The sequence below is a fragment of the Zootoca vivipara genome, chromosome 17 (genome assembly GCF_963506605.1).
Source record: "Zootoca vivipara chromosome 17, rZooViv1.1, whole genome shotgun sequence".
NCBI classification, from domain to species: domain Eukaryota; kingdom Metazoa; phylum Chordata; class Lepidosauria; order Squamata; family Lacertidae; genus Zootoca; species Zootoca vivipara.
The window spans coordinates 26,320,805-26,336,248 of record NC_083292.1 but is presented as its reverse complement, the minus strand read 5'-3'; the positions used below and the strand labels follow the sequence as shown (position 1 = coordinate 26,336,248).

The 15,444-nt window shown below is 46.4% G+C and overlaps 1 protein-coding gene across 1 annotated transcript; it reads left to right on the top strand.

Moving 5' to 3' along the window:
- The first annotated feature begins 1,459 nt into the window (after nt 1-1,459).
- Nucleotides 1,460-14,518, top strand: LOC118076058 (ras-related and estrogen-regulated growth inhibitor-like protein). Its single transcript, XM_035098574.2, has 4 exons — nt 1,460-1,701; nt 8,601-8,654; nt 10,062-10,138; nt 11,453-14,518. Exons 1-4 carry the CDS (start codon nt 1,587-1,589, stop codon nt 11,870-11,872), a joined length of 666 nt encoding a protein of 221 aa, XP_034954465.1. The 5' UTR covers nt 1,460-1,586; the 3' UTR covers nt 11,873-14,518.
- The last annotated feature ends 926 nt before the right edge of the window (nt 14,519-15,444 follow it).

Sequence of the window (15,444 nt, the reverse complement as noted above, 5' to 3'; positions counted from 1 at the left end):
GATGAACAATAAAAATATTGCCTGGAAATAGTGTGGGATGGTTTTTTTTATTATCTGGTCACAAGGTGGCAGCACCTCTCCTTAGTCTCTTCTCAGAGCTTGGAAAGAAGGAAGTGCCTTATTGGGAAGGCAGAATATGGGCTTGTCCACACTGGGCTTGTCCAAATGTGGGTTTGCCCCTGCATCTTTCCCCATTAATGTAGGGGGAGGGTGTCGCGGGGGAGCAAGGCAGTAGCTGCAGAGTGGTGCTACTCGGTCCAGCCAAGTCTGGGGGTGAATGTGAGACCTTAGAACACTAATTAAAATGTGAGCAAGGCTCTTTTGCTGCTCTAGCAGTATTGTTGTTGTTGTTGTTGTTGTTGTTGTTGTTGTTGTTGTTGTTGTTGTTGTTGTTGCCAGATTTGTTCTGTTTAATCGTTCCGACATTTTTCAAGTTTTCATAAATCCCCTTATGAACATTTCAAATAAAACAAAACCGCAGTATCTTCTTTTTCAAATACTGTATGCAGAAGTATTTGTTAAACCACAATATTTATGCATCAGTGCTGCATAATATCTCTCTTCCAGTATCCTCTCTCTCTCTCTCATCACTTTCTTATTTATCTTCTGGAAATTTGTCCCCCCCCCCTTTCTTACCATTTTAAAACTTCCATAAAAATTATATGGAAATAACAATAACAACAAACAACAGCAGCAGCAGCAGCACCACCACCATAAATATTGCAATTAAGTAAAAACAATCCATTTGACTTCCTTGTATTGCTTCCACCCACTGCTGACGTCTTTAAAAAAATTCCTCTTTTGATGCCCTTTGCAATTTTCTCCCCAAAGCCCTGAATTGCTTCTTTCTCATAGACTGACATTTGTTCCACAGGGACTCGAAAGCTCAGTCTCTGCTTGGCACATACGTTAGGGCAACCAAAGGCATTGTCCGCACCAAGACATTCCTTCCAGGTGTTCTGCTCCCCTGCTGGGTGCTTATTATAGGAAGGGCGTTGCTCATCCATACATTTTTTATTTTTATTTTTTTTGCAGTCTCTGGACAATGGTCAGCGTGACGTAGTGGTTAAGAATTTCAGACTAGGAACTGGGAGACCAGTATTCAAATCCCACCCCCCTCACTCAACAGTGAAGCTCCCTGGGTGACCTTGGGCCAGTAGTTCACTCTCAGCCTAACCCACCTCACAGGGTCGTTGTGCGGATTCGGGGTGTGGGAACCATGTACTACCCTCCCACCAGCCTGTGTTCCCCCCTCCATTTCGCCCAGAGTTTCTCTTTCCACGGACGATCTGCTAAAAAACAAACAAAGACCCTGTCAAAAAATAGCCTGCTTGCAATATCTCAGTGACCTGTTTGCAATATTCAGGCTTCGTCGAACACAGAACGCACAGTGCAGAGCTGTTCCTGGCTGTTCCTGCCACTCAAGCAGCCGCCCCTCCTCTCCGCTATATAAAATACCAGCAGGCGAGACGGAGGGAGAGAGAAGCAAGAGGCAGAGGAAGGGAAGCACTTTGCCAAGAGGATCCGGCCGGCTGTGCCCTTTGAGCTCTCCGCTCGCTCTCTCCTCCGGGGGATTAAAACTCCAAATGTTGGTCAAGCTGAGGATGGCTTTCCAGCAGGCCGGGAAGATGTCCGAAGGGAGCCTGCCCAAACTGGAAGCCAATATCCTCGTCATTGGAGCTGGGAAGGTGGGCAAGTCAGGTGAGTGACCCACAGGTGCCGGCGTTGCATGCAGAGGGATTCCAGGTTCGATGATCCCTCTCTCATCTCCAAACAGAGCTGGGAATGACCCCACAGAGTTGCTGTGGGTTAGTCCCATCAGCTCTGACCATTGGGCCATGCTGGCTGGGGCTGCTGGGAGCTGTAGTCCAGAACATCTGGAGGGCATTGGAACGGAGAAGGATGGCGAGGAACCTTCAGCCCTCCAGATGTTGATGAGCTGCAACTCCCACCAGCCCCAGCAAGCATGGCCAGTGACCAGAGACTCGTCGTTTAGCAACATCTGGCGGGGGGGCAGGCAAAGGCTCCCCACACAAGGTGAGGACAAGACTGACCTATGCTCTGTGGGAATGTTCAGGAATGTGGATGAGGAGATATTGTTTAATATATCCTATCCCCGCTTGCGCTAGCAAGCACAAAACTTTAGCAGAGTAAAAACATTCCCCTTTTGCAAAATACACAGCAGAAGAACGTTTGCGCAGGCTTGATTTAAGCCACTAAAATAAAGTGTATTTTCCTGGTATTTCCCCTTTTTCCCTCTTAAAAGAAAAGACACAACACAATGCTCTTAAAAGTATAAAAGATGTTTACTTACAAGCATCTCGAGGTACAGCACACTCAAGAGGTAGACTTGCTTAGTTAAAAGGTAATATATACATTGTGAAGTTCACTTATAAGAAGTGAGACTCCATCTCATCTCTCTCTCTAGGCTGGAGGCCTTGAGGGAGAGACTCACTAAGATGTGTGTAGTCCAAGAGGTCTGGTCCAAGAGAGAGAAAATGGCTGTTTCCTTCAGGATTTATCTGCCACTTCCTCAACTCATTTGCATGTGAAGGAAGAGGAAACTACGTTTAGTCATATCCTCCTCCTCAGTCCTCCAAGTGGACTATCTAGGGATTGTTGTGACTTGACTGCACTTAACCCTTTGCATCCCACAAACCCCTTCTCAGGCAATTCACAACATACACAAAAACATACATAAACAACTTTAATCAACCACCCAAGAGTCCCAGCTTGCCACGAAGATCCTGGAACTTCTCTTTTGGCAGGGGCTTTGTTAGGACATCTGCAGTCATCTGGTCAGTGTTGCAGTAACACATTTCAACAAGTCCATCCTCGATCACCTGGCGTATGTAGTGGTACCTGACCCCAATGTGTTTGGTGCGTGCAAGGAACTTTTCACTTTGTGTCAGCTTCATACTGCTCTGATTGTCCTCCATCAAGCTGACAGGTCCCTTCCTTGGCACGCCAAAGTCCTTCAGGAGTTGATCCAGCCAGGCGATCTCTCTGCAAGCTTCCGAAGCCGCAATGTATTGGGATTCTGAGGACGATAAAACTATACATTTCTGTTTATAACTTCCCCATGCAATAGCTCCGTCCCCATACATAAAAACATAACCACTGGTGGACTTATAATCCTTATTATCCCCAGCCCAATCCGCGTCAGTATACCCAAGCAGTTTAGGGTCTCTGACGGCTGGCAGTTTTAATTTACAGTCCATGGTTCCCTTTAGATAACGAACAACCCTCTTAACACCAGCCCAATCATGCTCAGTGGGACAACTTACTTTCCTACTTAGGATCCCCACTGCACTTGCCAGGTCAGGTCTGCATGTGGTAACCAAATACAAAAGTTTGCCGATCGCTGACCTGTATTGCGTGTTGTTTGGCAGCAACTTCGAACCTTGTTGATTCTTCAAGAAGTCTGTGGCCATCGGTGTCGCAACTGGGTGTGCGTCCTGCATCTGCATGCTTTCAATCAGTTCAGTTATCTTTTGCCTTTGGCTGAGTAAGAACGATCCATCCTCTTCTCTCTCAACTTGAATTCCCAAGTAGTATTTCACTTTTCCAAGTTCCTTGACCTCTACTTCCCTGTTGAGGTGTTTGACTATGTCTTTATAGTCCTTCTCATTTGACGTAGAAATTAAAAGGTCGTCAACAAAGGCTAAAATGTACGAAAACTGTCCATCCCTTTGTTTGGTGTACAAGCACTTATCAGCAGTCCCTTGCTTGTACCCAAGCTGCACCAGCATCTCATGAAGTTTCTGGTTCCAAGCCCTCGCTGCTTGCTTCAAACCATAAAGTCCCTTCTGCAGCTTGCACACTAGATGTGCCTCATTTGGTTTAATGAAACCTTTGGGCTGCTTCATATAAATCTGCTCAGAAATTTCGCCATGAAGAAAGGCTGTCGCAATGTCAATATGGTAAACCGACATTTGCTTAGATGCTGCAATACTTAAAAGTAGTCTGACACTGCTGTATCGAACTGTCGGTGCAAACACTTGATCGTAATCCTCACCATACTTCTGGGAAAAACCTTGTGCCACAAGCCTAGCTTTGTAGCGTTGCACCTCCCCTTCTGAACCCTTTTTAACTTTGAACACCCATTTACTTCCAATTGCTTCCTTACCAGGAGGTAGTTCTGTGAGTGTCCAGGTCCTGTTCCGATGAAGTGCATCTATCTCCTCCCGAGCAGCTTTCCTCCAGAGACTGGCTTCATCCGGTGGCATCCTCTCTATCTCTTCCCATTTGGAAGGTTCCTGTGGAGACGCCGACCTTGAAAGGTAGGACAGCCGTAATGGTGGAACACCTCTGTTGGTTCTGGATGAGTGTCTGACCTCTGGTCTTTCGACCGCATCAGCTTCCTCATCCTCCTCCAGCAGTGGCATATCCCCATACAGCTGCTCCTCATCCTCTTCGTCTCTGGTGCTGCCAGGGGCCTGAACCTCCGCGTCTTCTCGGGTGTCACCTATAGGGGGTGCTACGACACTAGAAGGTGGATTAGTGCTTTGTATTGGTTCAAGAGGATAAAATACAAACTCCTCACTTGTTGGTTCCAGACTTGCTTGATCCCTTTTGCTTGGTTGGGCCATCCTTGTCGACTGGTTCCGCTGGTTCTCTGAAATATTAAGCTCATATACACCGTCCTTTAGTGTGCCCTGAGCACAAACTTCATCATGCTTAGTCACAATACATTGCCCTTTTTCAAATGTAATTTTAAATCCTTTCCTGTCCAAACTGGAAACACTCAGTAAGTTGCAATTGAGTTTTGGTGCAAACTTAACTTCAGTCACTTTTGTATTAATTGTCTCATAATCTACGTTGAATTGCAAGTTCACAGTTCCTGCACCAAATGCCTTTACAATGTTGCCATCAGCAATCTCAATTTCAGAGGATTCATCATTATTAATCTCATTAAAATACTCCTTTTTATAACAGAAATGAGAACTCGCTCCACTGTCAAGAATCCACTTATTGCGCTTATTTTCACGATTCTGGACAGCTAGACTCCTCTCCTGCATCAACATGGTTTGCTCACGACTCCCCTTCTTAATGCCTTGTGGTTTTGAGGGGTGGGATTCAACTTCATCCCCATTTGAACCCTTGCAGTTCCTTGCTATGTGGTTTTTCCCATTGCATCTAAAACAAATTATTTCTCTAGATGTCTCTCTGGACTTTCCAAAATGCTTGGATGCATAGCTGCTATCCTTCCTCCTTGGATTCCTTTCTTGAGAATCAAGGCTATCTCTGCATTCCTCTCTTAAATGGTTGATAAGCTCATTAAAAGTTAAATCCTTTGTGTGATCCATTATACTTTTAAAAGGAGCAAACGTAGGTCCCAATGATGCAAGCATAAACGTTACTTTAGTCACATCATCAAAGGCTCTGGGAGTAAAGGCAATTCTTTGAACAATCTCAGAAAAATTCTTAAAATGCTCTGTAAACTCTTCTCTAGAATTCATCTTCAACTTGAGTAACTTATCCAACAAATATCTATAGGAACTCTCTGTAGATTGTGCATAAATGCGTTCAATGTCCTCTAGGATCTTAGATGCATCATCTTCAAAATTTATCATCGATAGATGCTCATTCCTCAAACTGCTCAAAATTATGTGCTTGGCTTCATCATTTTTAATACTCCAAGCTTCTATCTTGGCTAAAGCTTCTGCATCGGTTCCTGTAGGCTTTTCTTCCTTAATGGCCTGCAGAACACGCCTAGCAGCAAGATAAACTAAAATGCGCTGCTTCCATTGCACAAAATTATTGTCATCAAGCAGCATAAGACTTGGTCTTGCCTCACTACCAAAACTGGAGCTTGCCATCTTAAAACTTCAAAAATTTCCAAAATTTCCAAAATTTAAAATCTTTCAAAAATCAAAATCAAAATCTCAAAAATCTCAAAAATATCTTCACTACCTCTGAGCTATCTCAGTGCTGCAAACTCTGAGGGAGGGGAGGGGTAGTTAATCCCCCAAGCACACTGCAGAACAAAGAGACCATGTGCTCAACCAGGAAACTCTAACTGGAAAAATCCTACACAGCTCAAAATCACAATCCAAATCAATCCTTCAAAAATACACAAAATACGCAACTCTGGGCCGCAATAACCCTATGTGGGAATGTTCAGGAATGTGGATGAGGAGATATTGTTTAATATATCCTATCCCCGCTTGCGCTAGCAAGCACAAAACTTTAGCAGAGTAAAAACATTCCCCTTTTGCAAAATACACAGCAGAAGAACGTTTGCGCAGGCTTGATTTAAGCCACTAAAATAAAGTGTATTTTCCTGGTATTTCCCCTTTTTCCCTCTTAAAAGAAAAGACACAACACAATGCTCTTAAAAGTATAAAAGATGTTTACTTACAAGCATCTCGAGGTACAGCACACTCAAGAGGTAGACTTGCTTAGTTAAAAGGTAATATATACATTGTGAAGTTCACTTATAAGAAGTGAGACTCCATCTCATCTCTCTCTCTAGGCTGGAGGCCTTGAGGGAGAGACTCACTAAGATGTGTGTAGTCCAAGAGGTCTGGTCCAAGAGAGAGAAAATGGCTGTTTCCTTCAGGATTTATCTGCCACTTCCTCAACTCATTTGCATGTGAAGGAAGAGGAAACTACGTTTAGTCATATCCTCCTCCTCAGTCCTCCAAGTGGACTATCTAGGGATTGTTGTGACTTGACTGCACTTAACCCTTTGCATCCCACATGCTCTGGCTCAGTATAGGGCAGCTTCCACAATTTTGCTATTGATTTTAAACAGGCCTCAAGCTAAGGACAGGTAGGTAGCCGTGTTGGTCTGAGTCGAAGCAAAATAGAAAAAAATTCCTTCAGTAGCACCTTAAAGACCAACTAAGTTTTTATTTTGGTATGAGCTTTCGTGTGCATGCACACGAAAGCTCATACCGAAATAAAAACTTAGTTGGTCTTTAAGGTGCTACTGAAGGAATTTTTTTCTATTTTGCTTCAAGCTAAGGAGTTGGCTTGGACCTGGACGGCTAAATGGTCCACGTGTTTGTAAGCACCTTGGGGCAGGGGTTTGGCTGCCTATTTGCTTATGCTACAATGTGCCCTCTTTGCTGACGATGCTGCATAAAGGAGCTGGTGTCGTGGAATTGTAGAGTTGGAAAAGACCCCAAGGGTCCAAGCCTCTGCAATGGAGGAATCACGGCCGTCCAACTTCTCTTTGAAGGAGAGTCCATTACTTTCGGAGATAGTGCGTTCCACCACCGAACAGCTCTTACTCTCAGAAAGCTTTTGCTAATGTTGAGTCGGGATGTCCTCCCACCTGAACCCATCGCTTTGGGTCCCACCCTCTGGAGCAGCAAAAAACCCAAGCTTGCTCCATCTTCCATGGGGCAGCCCTTCAGGTATTTGAAGGTGGGTCTCTTGTATTGCTTCTTAGTCATGTCACCATTATAGCCGTGAGCTAGGATAGGAAACACGGAATTGAATATCCAAAGCAAGCCCCTTGGTTTCCAACCAGGGGACAATAAGATCGACCTCCTTGCCAGGAGAAGCAGCACATTGAACACTCCAAAGGATGACTTCGCCGCTGCTGCTGCTTGTCAGCTTTTTATAAAATACCATCAACGTAAAGCCACTTTAGGGGTACGATTTGAAAACATAGTCCCCGTTGCAATCTAAAGGTAGTCTGCCGGGGAGAGGAGGGGAAAGGCGAGGGCTGTCTGTGGCTTTAGCACAGCTGTAGGGTTGACAGGTGTCCAAAACTTCTGGAGGGCACCAGGTTGGTGAAGGCTGCTGTATGAGTACTTTGGGCAGGGGCTTAGCCCTGTGGAAGGGACACCCTCAGAAAGTGGTGGGCTCTCCTTCATTAGGGGGGTTTTGAGCAGAGGTTGGGTGACCAACAGCCAGAGGGTTCTGTAGCAGTGACTCCTGCATTGCAGGGGTGTTGGGCTAAATGGCCTCTAGGGGTCCCTTCCAACTTTACAGTTTCTAGGATTCTGCAACGTGGGTGAAATGCCTACATTCTGAGTCAAGTGGGGCGTGATCACTTCAGAAGCAGCTGGGTGTCGTGTCAGGAGGGCCGCAAGGACGGGCCCATGGCTAAAACCACCTCTTTAACTCACAATCTGTCTCCTGCGCCCATTCTCATTGCTTTCCCCCTTCATGGAGCTGCACAGTATTGGAAGTGGGGGGAAAGGGCATGTCAGAATGGGGCTCTGGGGAAGTAGATGGCAAAGGAAGATTCCCCACTCCTCCCTCCCTCCCTCCCTCTCTCTCTGCGTGTGTGTGTGTGTGTAATTGTGATGGATCTGGGATTAATCCTCACTTGAGATGTGGCGACGTCACTTCTAGTCTGACCCAAATCAAATCATTCTTGTTACACCTATGAAGCTATGGATCTCACATCACCTTGGGCCAGTCCCTGCCTCTTAGCCTAACCTACCTCACAGGGATGTTGTTGTGGGGAATAAAACCATGGGGGGGGGGCAGAACCGTGTGCACCACCTTGAGCTCCTTGGAGGGAAAAGTGAACTATAAATGCAATAATGAAACCAACCAGTAATTAAAGATTTATCGCCTATGGCAGCCAGATCAATGATGCCATCCTAATATTGCTGCTTCTTCCCACATTCTAGCTTTGACGGTTCGGTTTCTGACTCGGAGGTTTATTGGTGAATATGGGGATATTGGTAAGTGACCTTTCAGATCATCCTTTAGAGAATCTGCTCCCCCACCCCCACCCCCCACCCCCACCCCGATAATCAAATCTACAAATTATTTTTACGTTAAAATTATATACCACTTGGTTGTAATAAAACCTCAAAGTGATCTGCAGAAGTAATAAAGCTATTGTTGTTGGTTTTTTTGTAAAGCTCTCTGGGGTTTCATTGTGATCAAACAGTATATAACTCTTGAAAAATAAATAAATACTGTAGAATCCTTTTTGTCTTCCTTTTCCCTTCCCTTGCCTTGCCTCCCCTCCCTCATTTGAGCTTGTGCTATTCACCATCTCCCACCTCACAGGGTTGTTGTGGGGATAAAATAGGAGTCGGGGTGGTTGAAAAACCCCTTTGAATGCTTCCTCGAGATTCTTGAAGGAAAAGTGCAATAGATGCATAACGATAAATAAATAACCCTTCCTCCACCCACCCTACGCAAATATGGATTGTATGCAACTTTTCTACTTAGAAAGGTATAATTACATTGAAATTAGTGGACCTAAGTTAATTTTTAACACTGGAGATACCACGATATGGTCCTAATCTGCATAGGGGAGGGGCTCCCACAGCTGCAAGTCAGTGTGGTGTCATGGTTAGAGTGTCAGACCAGGACCTGGGTTCAAACCACGTGGCCATGAACCTCACTGGGTTCAAACCACGTGGCCATGAACCTCACTGGGCGACCTTGGCCCCCATCACTCACTCTCCACTTCACCTACCTCACAGGGTCGTTGTGAACTTAAAATGGGGAGGAGGAGAACTGTGCAAGCCAAATTGCGTTCCTTGGAGGTATAGAAAACAAAGGACATAAATCTGCATCAATCTGGAGCAGCATCGCGGCAAGGGCTAAGGAATTAAAGCCTCCTACAGCGGGTGGCGCTGTGGTCTAAACCACGGAGCCTAGGGCTTGCCAATCAGAAGGTTGGCGGTTCGAATCCCTGCGACGTTGTGAGCTCCCATTGTTCTGTCCCTGCTCCTGCCCACCTAGCAGTTCAAAAGCATGTCAACGTGCAAGTAGATAAATAGGTACCGCTCTGGTGGGAGGGTAAACGGCGTTTCCGTGTGTTGCTCTGGTTCGCCAGAAGCGGCTTAGTCATGCTGGCCACATGACCCGGAAGCTGTACGCCGGCTCCCTCAGCCAGTAAAGCGAGATGAGCGCCGCAACCCCAGAGTCGTCTGCAACTGGACCTAATGGTCAGGGGTCTCTTTACCTTTACCTTTTACAGCCCCTATACAATCCATACAATCTGCCACAGAGTTAATGCACGCCCACCCTCAATTTATTATAGCCAACAGACCAGAAATAAGACCAGCTAATGTAGCCTGCGGCCTGCGTGGTTATTAACACATTTTCTCGCTACCTCTCCTCCCTTCCAGAATCAATTTACACCCACAAAGTGATAATGGCTGGCCAGGAAGCCTGTTTCAGCATATGGGACTCTGTCTGCCCCCAGGTAAGACATCACCATGCACAATTCTCCAAGGCAATTTCCACAACAGGCAAATGCCTGGCTGAAGCTGGCCTGCCAGCAGTGATGCTGTGGTTAGGGTGCTGGACTAGGAGCTGGGAGACCTGGGTTCAAATCCCCCCCACTCAACCGTGAAGCTCACTGGGCGTGACCTTGGGCCAGTCCCTTGCTGTCAGCCAACCTCACAGGGTTGTTGTAGGGATAAAATGGGGGGGGGAGGTGGAGAAGTATGTACGCCGCCTCGAGCTCCCTGGAGGAAAGCTGGGGTATATAAATGTAATAAATAAATAACAATATGTAAATGGATAGGTTCCGAAGGTGGATTATTACTGCTGAGAGACGGGGGGGTTTCTTCTCGTGCTCTGAAATGATGTGGTGCAATTAGTCAAGAGACATACATGATGGGCAGGGAGGGAGAGAAAGCTCTTTTGGAGGCCTGAATAATTAATTTAATAGTTTGATTTCTGAAAGTCGATTTCCTGAAGGAGCATTAGGGGCTGGTGCCAGGGTGGTGTAGCGGTTAGAGCATCAAACTAGGGACCAGAGTTCAAATCCTCATTCAATTATGAAGTTCACTAGGTGGCCTTGGCCCAACCTGCCTAAGGTACTTCACAGGGGAGAGGGAAAATGGTGTACACCACCTTTGAATTCCTTGGAGGAGGAACAACAACAACAACAACAACAACAACAACAACAACAACAACAACAAATTTATTTATTTATTTATTTATTTATTTATTTATACCCCGCTCATCTGGCTGGGTTTCCCCAGCCACTCTGGGCAGCTCCCAACTGAATTATTAAAAACACAATACAGTATTAAACATTAAAAACTTCTCTAAACAGGGCTGCCTTCAGATGTCTTCTAAAAGTAAGATAGTTGCTAATTGCCTTGACCTCCGATGGGAGGGCGTTCCACAGTGCAGGTGCCACTACCGAGAAGGCCCTCCGCCTGGTTCCCTGTGGCCTCACTTCTCGCAGGGAGGGAACTGCCAGAAGGCCCTTGTGTCTGGGGTAAAGGATGGGGGTGGAGACGCTCCTTCAGGTATACTGGACCTTAGGGCTTTAAAGGTCAGCACTGACACTTTCAATTGTGCTGGGAAATGTACCGAGAGCCAATGTAGGTCTTTCAGGACCGGTATTATATGGTCTCGGCGGCCACTCCCAGCCACCAGTCTAGCTGCCGCATTCTGAATTAATTGCAGTTTCCAAGCCACCTTCAAAGGTAGCCCTACGTAGGAGGATGGGCAGTAAATAAAAGCGCCTCGCTAACTCCGGCCCTCCTTCAAATTTGTGCAGATGGCCAATTTCCAGGGTTGCCTGAACGAGAAGCAGCTCCGCTGGGCCGACGGCTTCGTTATCGTCTACAGCATCAGTGACCGCGCCAGCTTCCATTTCGCCCGCCAGCAGCTCCAGAGGATCAAGCAGCTGAAGAAGAGAGGAGGCGCCGAAAAGGTCCCCGTTATCCTGGTGGGGAACAAACGGGACTTGCAGCACCTGAGAACCGTCTCCAGCGAGGAAGGCCGCCTTCTGGCCCTCTCCACCGACGCGGGCTTCTTCGAGATCTCTGCCGCCGAGACCTACCATGGTGCCCTGGTGGTCTTCCACGAACTTCTGGACCTGGTACGGGACTCCAGGAGTGCCACCAAAAAGGCAGTGGGCATCCGGGGACTCGTACGCAGCATGTCAGCTGTGCTTGGGAGGAGAAGGACTGAATGAGTTTTGGTTGAGGGGAGCTGGGAGGAAAGAGAGGAACTAGGGAATTATGGGAGAGGAGCTCTGCACCCATCCCTAAGGAACATCGGGCGAAATGACCACAGAAGGATGGTGCGGAAAGCTTGCAAACCTTGGACATAGTTATGGAAAGCTACTTCCTGTTTACCACAGTCTCTGAGAGTAGCCGTCTCTTGCAAGCACGAAACAGAGGTTGGATGGCCCATCTCCCAGGGATTCTTTAGTTGTGGTTCCTGCTTTGCTAGGGGTTGGACTAGATGACCGCTTGGGGTGCCTTCCCCACTCCGTGAATCTGTGCGTCTTGGAAGCAGGAGCAATGCACACCTCCCGCGCAGTGTGACCAGGGTCTGGTGCTGCGGATCAGGAACGGTGCTGTGGGGGGAAAAAAGGACGAGGAAGGTGCTTTGGAGCATGTGCAGAGCACCACTTGCTTCATGGCGGAACAACAGCAAAAGCAGACACCGTGTCTCCGGAGTTAGAGGGTGGGTCTTGCGAGTCAGAGGCTGTGGCTTTTGCCCAGGAGAGGCCGGCATACATTAATCACTCTGCAGTGGCAGGGCTCGAAAGAGCAATTACGGCATTTGTGTGAAGGCATACTCTCGTCGCTGAGAAACCTTTTCGGAGGCTCTGCAGGGGTTGGAGAAAAGATTAGGTTGATTGGGTAGGAAATAGAGCTCAAATGGATCTCATGCCAGTTCAGTGCAAGAACCCTGCTGGATTGGACTGTGGGCACTAGCCACCCACCCAAAGCACTTTCTCTTTGATTTAAGTGCTCAAAGGTAGCTGGAGGCTTTGCCATGTTGTTTTAAATGTTATCTGCAATGCATGCTGAAAGCCACCCAGAAGGCGCCTGCTCTCGGTTGCATGCTATATAATTCCCCTTTTAAAAAGAGGGATGGAGAAGAGCTAAATAGCAAGGAGGAAAATTTCTAGTATTCTGTAATGTGTGTGTGCGTGGGGTTTCCCCCCCCTTCTTTTTATCCCCGGAAAGAAAACTAAAATGTTTACCATTATGTCCTTGTTTATCATATAAGTTTGGTTAAACCACTGGCTTTAGGAAGAAGACCTAAGAGTAGTCCTGACCACCAAATTTGCAATTATTATTATTATTATTATTATTATTATTATTATTATTATTATTATTTAAAATAGATGTCGAATATGAAGCTCTTATGGTCACGATCCAAACAGCCGCACTGCAAGTTCTTAGCCTTTACAGGATGCTTCTCAAATTGCAGACACACCATCCTGTTTGAGCAAATGACTTTGGAACGGACGGGCATTTCTAAAGCAGGACGGTGAAACATCATAGGGATCTGCTGCTCTTCAAAGCTGGCTGGGATTGGGAGGAGAGTCCAAAGTCCCATTGAGTGTACCTACCCAAAGTAGTTACAGCATTTGGATTCTGGTTGTGCTGAGTTGCCAGCCAGCCAGTTCTAGGGTTACCAACCAGCCAATATTTTGCCAAGACAAATAACCTAACCAGATTCAATCCCTAACCAGCCCAGAAGACTGGTCCATTTCAAATCCCACCAAATTGCTCCTCCCATCAGTTGTTCCCCAACTGCGCCTCTGACTGGGCTCCACCTTCTCCTCTGACATAAAACTGCCGTCCCCATCCAATCGCTTCTGGCCTCCTTGTGCTGAGGATGTGGCCTTGCCCAATGAGCCAGTATTTTTTAAGAGAGCAAGCATAGCTGCATTCTGCACATCAAGATTCTCCTGGGTAGCTTGCCTGATACACAGTGCTGTCAACTCCCCCCCCCCCTTTTTTGCGGGAAATTCCCTTATTCAGTGCCCTTACTTTCATATCCGGGAGTTGACAGCCCCATAGGATTCCTTAGCTTCAAATCCGGGGGTTGACATTTATGCTGATACAGCAAGCAAGGTTCTTCTGACGTTCCATCTTGCCCTCCTTTCCTCTTTGCTGCGCCCACCATTTATTTTTATTTCGAAACCACTGTGTGCACATCTGCACCATTAAGTGTACAGCTTAATGGAGAATGTCAGCATGGCAATGAAGGCTGGGGCTGATGAGAGTTGTAGTCCAGAACAGGGCAGGTTGGTGAAGGCCTAGGTGCTTTTCGATGTTTATTGAGCATTCAACCTGATTTGTCTGCAGGGAGATTAGATGATGACTGCTGTTTACTGAGCGGTCTATTTACTCTGATTTGTTTGTAGAGAGGTTAGACGACATCGCGTCAAAGCTAGCGTCATCCCAGACTTTCTAGTGCATTTCCTTATCCCGTCATTATTTGCAAAAAATAATTTCCATCTTTTTGTGAAAGCAGGTTTGCTGCTCATGACCTCCCAATGAACTATAACTGCCCAGCTTGCCATCATCCCACCCCAAAATAGCAGCAGCCCAGAAGCAGGGTGGCTTACAGCGCCCTGGAAGAAGACTGAACAGGTGCAGTCATTTTAGGCAGCGAGGAGACAGCGCCACATTTTGTCGTGGTTTCCTTTTGTTTTCATTTATTCAAAATTTGTTTTGGGGGGATTCTTGTTTACGTTCAAACCTACTGTATATTGTTATTTAACTGTTCTGTTGGAATGAAACTTTTGTAGAAGAAAACTCTCACTCTGTTGTATTGTTTGGATGAATAATAAAAAGTTTACTATTTATGATGACGGTGGTGGACTGTGGTGAACTTTCTTGGTTTGTTCCCAAAAATCTCCAAGCAGCGACAGACTCCACTCCAAAGGTTTCTGGTGCTTACTCAGGGCTCTGCTTGCTTGGAATGAGGGGCAGCGGAGATAGTGGTGTCTTTAGGATATATGGTTTTATTTACACATCTCTACAACCTGAGCATAGGACGGAGGGGGTCACGGCGTCAACACCCCAACAGATCTTGCTTCTCCTTCACTCACAGCTTTGGATCCAGCACAGAGCAAGCTGGTCTCTGTGTCTCCAGCTTCCAGCCTGCTTTTCCAACTCACATTCACCGCACTGGCTGTTCTTCTCCTCCCTAGCATTACATTTCCAAAAATTAAAAAAGCAGTTCTTTTAAACCTTCAGACCTTCCTTCCCTCCATGGGTTCCATTTCTATCTTTTGTTCCTGCATCTTTTAATGTAGTAATCCAGGCATCCCCAAATTGCGGCCCTCCAGATGTTTTGGCCTACAACTCCCATGACCCCTAGCTAACAGGACCAGTGGTCAGGGAAGATGGGAATTGTAGTCCAAAACATCTGGAGGGCTGAAGTTTGGGGATGCCTGTAGTAATCTATCCTTTATACAATCATGGTTTTCAAAGTTCATGTTACTTTACAAGTGTCCTTGTACAGTATCTCTGCCAAAGATTTCAACTGTTTACAGTGGTCTCTCAAATAGGTTAAAAAATTATTCCAGTCTTTTAGAAATACTTGGTCTTCCTGGTTTCTGATCTTTCCCATCAGTCTTGCCATTTCTGCATATTCCATCAGCTTGGTCACTTTTCTCTGGTCGGCACTTTTTCTTCTTTCCATCTCTGGGCTAGGAGCATCCTTGCCGCTGTCGTTGCCTACATAAACAGTCTTTTATTTTATTTTTCTGGTAGTTCCATGCCTGTAATACCT

Bases quoted from the DNA above. Each gene is read 5' to 3' on its own strand.
- LOC118076058 (XM_035098574.2), top strand. From the start codon at position 1,587: ATGTTGGTCAAGCTGAGGATGGCTTTCCAGCAGGCCGGGAAGATGTCC. The intron at 1,702-8,600 runs GTGAGTGACCCA...CCCACATTCTAG, and splicing joins TGGGAAGGTGGGCAAGTCAG to CTTTGACGGTTCGGTTTCTG. The intron at 10,139-11,452 runs GTAAGACATCAC...AAATTTGTGCAG, and splicing joins GGGACTCTGTCTGCCCCCAG to ATGGCCAATTTCCAGGGTTG.